The 7486-nt window shown below is 38.6% G+C and overlaps 1 protein-coding gene across 1 annotated transcript in view; it reads left to right on the top strand.

Moving 5' to 3' along the window:
• Nucleotides 1-729: 729 nt before the first annotated feature.
• LOC106890161 (cytochrome P450 2D1-like) overlaps nt 730-7486 on the top strand; it is a 16768-nt gene continuing 10011 nt past the window's right edge. The window contains exons 1-7 of the mRNA XM_014945780.1: nt 730-900; nt 2531-2693; nt 3059-3208; nt 4116-4276; nt 5581-5757; nt 6293-6434; nt 7065-7114. Of these exons, the coding sequence (XP_014801266.1) occupies nt 730-900; nt 2531-2693; nt 3059-3208; nt 4116-4276; nt 5581-5757; nt 6293-6434; nt 7065-7114 (1014 nt within the window). The remainder of the gene's footprint in view (nt 901-2530; nt 2694-3058; nt 3209-4115; nt 4277-5580; nt 5758-6292; nt 6435-7064; nt 7115-7486) is intronic.

The following is a 7486-nucleotide window of genomic DNA, read 5'->3' on the forward strand; positions in this document are numbered from 1 at the left end:
AAAGACCTTGCAGCCCCACTTGTCTGTGCAGCTGAGCAGGGAGTGTGGGGAGGCTCAGGTGTTATGCCATTATAACCATCAAACTCTTGTTACCCAATGGCAGATTAGAGCCTTTTTTGTTTTATGTGCTCTAGGCACAATATCAAAAGGTCTGGCCACCTTCTAAAGAGCTTACAATTTAAACCATGGGGATAAAATATTAAAGGACTAGCAGAGAGCATCAGAATCAAGCAATAACACGAGGTGAGTGAAGGAGCCGTGCAAGCAGTTGATGCACGTGATGGCTGCTGATGGGCCTGAACTTTTCTTTAATCCCACCGGCCTTGGGTGTGTAGCCAAGCCTTAGGAAATTTTTTTTTATCAATCTGTTCTTGCAAGGGGATTTTTATGAAACCAGTACTGTGGGCTGAGATCTTTGTCACAGCAACTGTCATGGCACAAGGAGGCATATAATTAACCCACATTTTGTATCCCTTGAAGAGCTGACAATTGTCGGATTTGAAGCTGCAATATTATGGAATGATGTCACGTATGCTTAAAAATAAGAACACTTCACTCTCTGGGATGAGGAAGTAAAGTGATAAAAAGGGAAGGACTGAGAGGCACAGAAGCTTCAACATCTTTTTCTCTTTTTAGTGAGGTACCAGCAAAGCAAGATAAAGTGCTTCTATCCACTTTCTATATATCAGTTTTTTCAGAGACCACGTAGCCTTGTAAATCAGAAGTGAAATGTTAACAGCCAGTGTGCTGCTGGTATCTTTTGTGGTGTTTCTGCTGGTTCTGCAGTTCCTGAAATTGCAATGGATCCGAAGACGACTTCCTCCTGGCCCAACTCCGTACCCCTTGTTTGGAAATCTGCTGCAGATGAACTTCCAAATTCACCATGAGATCCTTAAAAAAGTATGTATTTTCAGTTAACGAATTAATGGAGTTATAAACTGATTGAAAAGTAAATGTGAGTGTTTAACATAGTTGTACTCTGAATGCTGGGGAGGGATTTAGTCTAAATTGTATAAATGTAAAAATAGGTGGGATTGTTAAAATATCAGTTTCTTGGTAGGAAAACTTCAAGCTTACTATGAAACGTGATTAAAATCTTACGTGCATATGAATGAAACAATACTGATGGTAATATTCCTGTCTTTCACATAGGAAAAAGATACATTTTAAACCAGAGACTTTAATTCTGTGCAGCGTTTTGCACGTCTGTGTGTTGACTGTTGTTGCACTGGCAGTTTTGAAATATTTCATGAAATAGCTACTGAGTGAATGTGTGTTTCCAGCATAGGAAGAATGAATTTTTTAATACTTATTCAACAGATTTTTCAAAAGATCTTAAAATTAATTTTTTTTTCTGATATACAACTTGGACAGATTTTTCACAAGCGACTTCAGTCTGCTGAGCCTGACTGAGGTCTTGAGTAGCTGAACTAACTCATTGTGTGCCTATGCTCAGTCTCTTTTCTAAGTCCAGTTGTAACGCACAGCACCTCTAGAATTTGTATCCTAGAGCTTTATATTCCTCATACGTGAATATTAAATATTTAACATTTAAAAATGTAAGTAACAGCACCTCACTTTCACTTTTTGCTCTCAACCTTCCTTTTCCCTGGTCCTTCTCTGGCCCACCAGTTCTCTTCTCCTGAGCAGTATTTTTTAAGGCAAAGTAGTATGACTCCACAACATAAAATTACAGCCAGTGCCTGCCTCTTGTGTTTTCTTCAATTTCTGACCTCCCAACCCTGGAGAGCAGCATTGCTCTTCAGCAATACTGAAATCCCAGGATTTCAAATGCCATGAGTTAGTCCTTCAAAAAATTAAATTAAACACAAACGTGCAAGCACATGTGAATAAATTTTTTTCTCAGCGTGCACATCTGTCCCTCTTGTTTGCTCTCAGGTGGCAAAATTTTGCACTGCTCTAGTCCTGCTGTTCTGGGGGATGTTTTGGCAGCTCCTCACTCTTCCCAGCCTACTCTGCCCCACAGACTTGCTACTTTAATCTACGCACTGTTGCGCTTCCCTCAGCCTTTTACTTTTCCAGCTCCTGATTGTCCAGCCAGGGAAAGGAATGTTCTGCCTGCTTTTAGTGATGTCTGTGCACGGCATCATGAAGACAAGGCTGTCACAGCTCAGCTGGAAAGGAGAGGGTGATCTGGCCTCACCCACCTCCTCAGCTGCTTTTGCTGCACTTGGTACACGAAGGGGAATCTAGAGATGGTTCATGTAAAACTCATGAGCTACTGTTTTCTTCTTAAAAACTTGAATTGTAAGACGTGCAATAAATAGCATCACAGACATTGGCAATATTGGCTGTCGGACGTTTTAGGAGCATCCTGATCCTTAGTAAATGAGACTTTAGATAGAAACCTGACTTGAAGCTGGATTATATGTAAGAGTAGATTCGATGCTGTCTTCTCAAGGTCAGTCATTCCTGGGGCATCTGCTAAGGGAAAAAATCCTGTTCATCTTGGTTGATTTAAATGTACTGGTTCTTACCCATATTGTTCTGATGCTGCTTTTTTCTACAGATGGCCAAAACTCACGGTAATGTCTTCACTTTATGGTTTTTAAACACGCCCATGGTTGTCCTGCAAGGGTTTCACGCAGTAAAAGAAGGTCTGACTGTCCATGCTGAAGATGTTGCTGGAAGGCCATTAATCAAGTCCTTTCACATTTTGACTCAGGGAAATGGTAATTATTATTTTCACAAATTCTTCTCATGTGTTCCAACCCTGGTTTTGGAAACTGATTTATAGCCTTGCAGTCCTTAATTTACAGTGGGGGAAAAAAGGTTAATATTTTCGTCAGTTTTTATGAATTTTTTTTTTATTCTGTTGGAACAATAATGACAGAATAGAGCTATTTTAAGAATTTCTATACAAGAAATAGGTGGCTGAACTAGAAGAAGAAGAAAAAGGAGAGGAAAGAGGAAGGCTGCCAGACTGATGGCAAAAATTTGAAAAAATTAGAATGAAAGAGAAGATTCTTTGGTTTATCAACTGCATCGATTCATTGATTTATAAAGCATTATTAGCATTTGTTCATTATGATCCTAGGTGTTATGTTCTCTAATGGTCGTCTCTGGAAGCAACAGAGGCGGTTTGGGCTTGCGACACTGAGGAAAATGGGAGTAGGGAAAAAAGACCAGGAGTATCGACTGCAAGAGGAGGCCGGTCACCTGGTGGAATACCTAAAGAAAACAAACGGTATGTGGCTCGGGATGGTGGTCAGGCTATGCAATGGGTCATTTTGCCAAAGAATTGTTCATTTGTTGGTTTTGAAACTATTTGACTACAAAACCAGATTTAAAGTCTACATGCAGAGCTGAGCCTTAGAAGTCTGTATCATGATCTGCATGAGATGTTTCCTTGCACAAGTGCTACACGTGAACCCCCCCAGAATGAATTTAGAACTGAGACCTCATGGTCCCTGTCCATTAGTGCCATTACTTGGCCAGTTTTACATTACTCACGGTTGCAGGATCAGAGTAACAGCAAACAGTGACAAAATGAGTGTCACAACAGCCCATATCCCGCTGCAGAAAAGAAAAAGGAGGCACAAAAAGCTTTGACTAAGGCTACGCAACCCTATGGGTCTGCTCTGGTGCAGTGGAAAAAGCTCACCTCGCACGGCTTGTGGTCACCACCCCAGTAAGAGAGGAAGTTTGGTCAGATTTTGCTGTTGAATAATGGGGTGAATCTTATAGATATGCTCAATTATTCTGTTATTCAGCAGCCAAGGATATCAGCAAAGAACAGAAGGTGGTTCTCTTTTCAATTCATTTGCTTATTCATACAATGTCTCAGCTGAACTTTTTTGTACCCTGGTTATTGCCAAACATGAGACCTACTGATGCCAAGGTTTTGTGAAATCTGGGTATTTTTCTTGCTCTTACTAATTCCATTCCCACCAGCAGTCTTTTTTTTAACCAACAGTGTTTTTTAGATGGCTGAAGCTACTTTTTACTCATGTCTTTTGCCAATAAATTGCAATTTGCTATCCAGCAATCTAATTAACATCAGAAGTGCTTATAAAATGGTATCAGTTCTCCTTTCAGTGGGAAAAGCAGGAGCAGTAAGTGTTAATGGTGAATGCTGTTCACTGTGTTTACAGGAAAACCTCTGGACCCCACTATGCCCGTTGTTCACACTGTCTCAAATGTGATTTGTTCTGTGATTTTTGGACATCGCTTCTCTAAAGACGACGAAAATTTTCACCGCTTGATTGAATCCATTGATACTATAACAGCATTTGGGAACAGCATCTCTTTTTTTGTGAGGAAAATTATTGTGTTTGTTTATGTTATATAGATAGACAATGAAAAAGGCAACTTGCTTGTTACTTTTATAACAAAAATAAATACCAGTGCACCTGGACTTGCTGGAGTACGCATCAGAACAGTACTTCCAGGTGCCTAGTTCAGACCTTGCTTCAATTGCTTATGTTTCTAAGCAGGGTAAACACTGGATCAGATATTTCCAAACTGTTCTCACTAGGTATTGGTATAAGCTGTTCTTAAAAACTCTTAATAGCGTGTCCACAGCTAACAAAAACACTCTAGTCCAATATTTCATTCTGTCCTGCTCTCCACAGTGCTTTCATAGTGATGTAAAATCCTTTAATGATGGTCTGTACTAATCTGTTTTCCTGGTAAGTAGACAGGTAGCTTTAAGCAAAATGATGCAGGATGAAGAAGAAGAAATACAAGCCAGGAATATAAATAGGTTTGTGGAAAGATAAATCTTTGTAATGCAGCTGCCATTTAAATAGGTGAGCCCAAGAGTTGTGACCTAATGCATAATTTAAGCTGCAGTAATTCTGTGAAATGGAAGGTCGTGGTGCCATCTGTAAAGGGGAAAAAAGAAAGGGAAATGAAGTAGAGGAATGGAATGAATGTAAAAGCAGTTTTGTTTCTTGTTTGCTGAGATGTTGTTTTATAATGGTAGAAGTGCAAGAATGTGGATAGGTTTAAAACAATGACTAAACAGTAGGGAGCCCACACGGCTCAGTATTTCCTTCATCATCTAGTTGTTTTGCATATTGCACAGATGTGACATATTTGTTTCTTATCTTTGAGAAGGTCTATCCGAGTAGAATCCCCATGCATTTGGCACCCTACAGTAAGAAAATAAACCTGTGTTTGGATATTTACTTTTTCAGTTAGCAGGTGTGTCAAGGAAGTCAGCCTAGGTCTGGTTTTTTTAGTGTTGAGATAGAAATGAGACATGATACATATGTTGGGTAAAATGAGAACAGGGACAGGTTTTATATGAGGTCCTTGCTGCTGAAGTTCAGTCTAGCAAATAATTGGGGTACAGAAGAACTTAATTTATTCTTTGTACATCACAGTGGAAAATTTATAGCATAAACCCAAGAGGAATTGTGCTCCAGGGAAAAATTGAATTAAGAAAGGCTTTAATGAATCATGGGATAGGCAATATCCCTTCAGTGTAATGGTGAAGATGCAATCATCAGGGTCTTTCGTTTGCTTTTTCCACTACCCAAAAGCCTGTGTTAGGATTCAAATTTAGTTTGCTAATATCAGTAACAACGCATATCTAAAATATCTCTTTTATAGATATATGAAATGGTTCCCTGGCTTGCAAGGCGTCTCCTAGCACCATGTAGAGATACTGTATCCAGCATAGATTTTGTGAATAATCTATTGGCAAAGGAACTTGAAAGCCATAAAGGAAAACGAAAATCAGATGAAAATCAAGATTTTATTGATTACTATTTGGATGAGATAGATAAAGTGAGTATCTCTGAATTCTTCTTATGGTCCACTAACAGGGGATTTTAGATGCTCCTTTGATTATAATGACATCTAATAGAGATTTAGATGTATATGATTTCTCCATAGAAAAGCTTATAGGTAGATGAATTAAAAAAAGCTGACACTAAGAGATGGCAGGAGGAGGACAAAGTAATAATGTAAGTAGATTTTATGGGTAGATTATCTAAACCCACAATAATAGTAGATTTGCATATGGTTAAGGTACAGCTAAAAATGATTGTTGTGAAGGGATTTGCAGCAGGAGTAAAAAGCATGTACAATTAATAACTTTGTCATAGTTGAAGACCAAAATGTCTATGTGGTTAGGATAAATTGGAAAATATAGTGTAGAATATTAGAAAATATCTTCTTACTACTCAGTTTTATTTTCTAGCCCCATAATATTATATATTTTTTTTTCATCTTGGATAGTATCAATAAATATTTCTGTGGTGCAAGGTGGTTTACTTCTTTTTTGTGTGCCATAACTTATCTTTCCAATTCATATCTGCAGACCAAAGGAGATGCTGATGCTACTTATGATGAAGAAAACTTGATCCAGACTATTTTTGACCTCTTTCTGGCAGGTACAGAAACTACAGCCACTACTTTACGTTGGGCATTGCTCTATATGGTGATTTATCCTGATATTCAAGGTAAGAACACCCAAACAGTGCTGCAACTTTTTCAAATGGCAGTAGAGCTTATTCAAAGATGAGTAGGGGAACTAATTATTAGGGTATGAATCAGGCCAACAGTGTGTCTCTGTTTCTTGCTGTTTCCTTTCTAACATACAGGCCAGTCATTTTAGGGTTTGTTTTTAAGACATCTATACTGGATGCAGGGTGTGATTCATCTGACCAGAAGTCTAGTCTCAGATGAGAGAAATTGCACCATTGCCTCTCCACTGACAATGATGATTAGACTTGATCTGAGGACAAGGCGGAATCTTCAGGTCATCCTTTTCAACCCATGACTGCTACTCTTTGGTGTGCTCCTGGTTTCTTTACAGCAGAAGTACTTTCAGTACAGTGGGAGGTTGCTAATGTATGTGTTGCTTCCATGAAGCTTAGAACTTCAAACATAGATATCTACATATACATAGATAGAAAAAAAAGATTGGAGTGAGTAGCTTGAAACTGTATGCTTTTGATAATGATATTCACAGAAGAAAGATATAGGTTGGCAGAGCAAAATAAGTGAAAAGGAAGAGTCAGAGCATACAGCTTAGAAAGGATTAAACGCTACACAGATCAACTCTAAGTCCTCATATTTGAGAATTTAAGCTGGCTACCAGGCACAGCAGGAGTCTGGCAAGAAGAAGATGGTGGAAGTGGTAAGGAGAAAGGGTTTCCCATTGTTGGTACCTAACAGAGCTTCAAAAGACCTAAAATTTGAGACTGGGTAATGAATTTTTGCAACCTGATCTTTCACCCTCTCAGGTTATATTAAAACAGTCTTAACTTTTCCAATGCATAGGGTCAATCTAAGTGCAATGATAAAAGCTGTAGTATTAGTCACACAATTTCTGCTCAGAAATTCATTAGAAATTACCATTTCAGATCAGATTGTAAGAAAAGAAAAAAAAAAAAAAACGAAAAAAAAAAAAAAAAAAAAACCAACGAAAAAACCAAAAAAATCCCCTTGTGGCCAAGAAGGCCAATGGCATCCTGGGGTGCATCAAGAAGAGTGTGACCAGCAGGTGGGG

The sequence above is a fragment of the Calidris pugnax genome, unplaced genomic scaffold, assembly GCF_001431845.1.
Source record: "Calidris pugnax isolate Ruff unplaced genomic scaffold, ASM143184v1 scaffold111, whole genome shotgun sequence".
In the NCBI taxonomy this organism is placed as follows: Eukaryota; Metazoa; Chordata; class Aves; order Charadriiformes; family Scolopacidae; genus Calidris; species Calidris pugnax.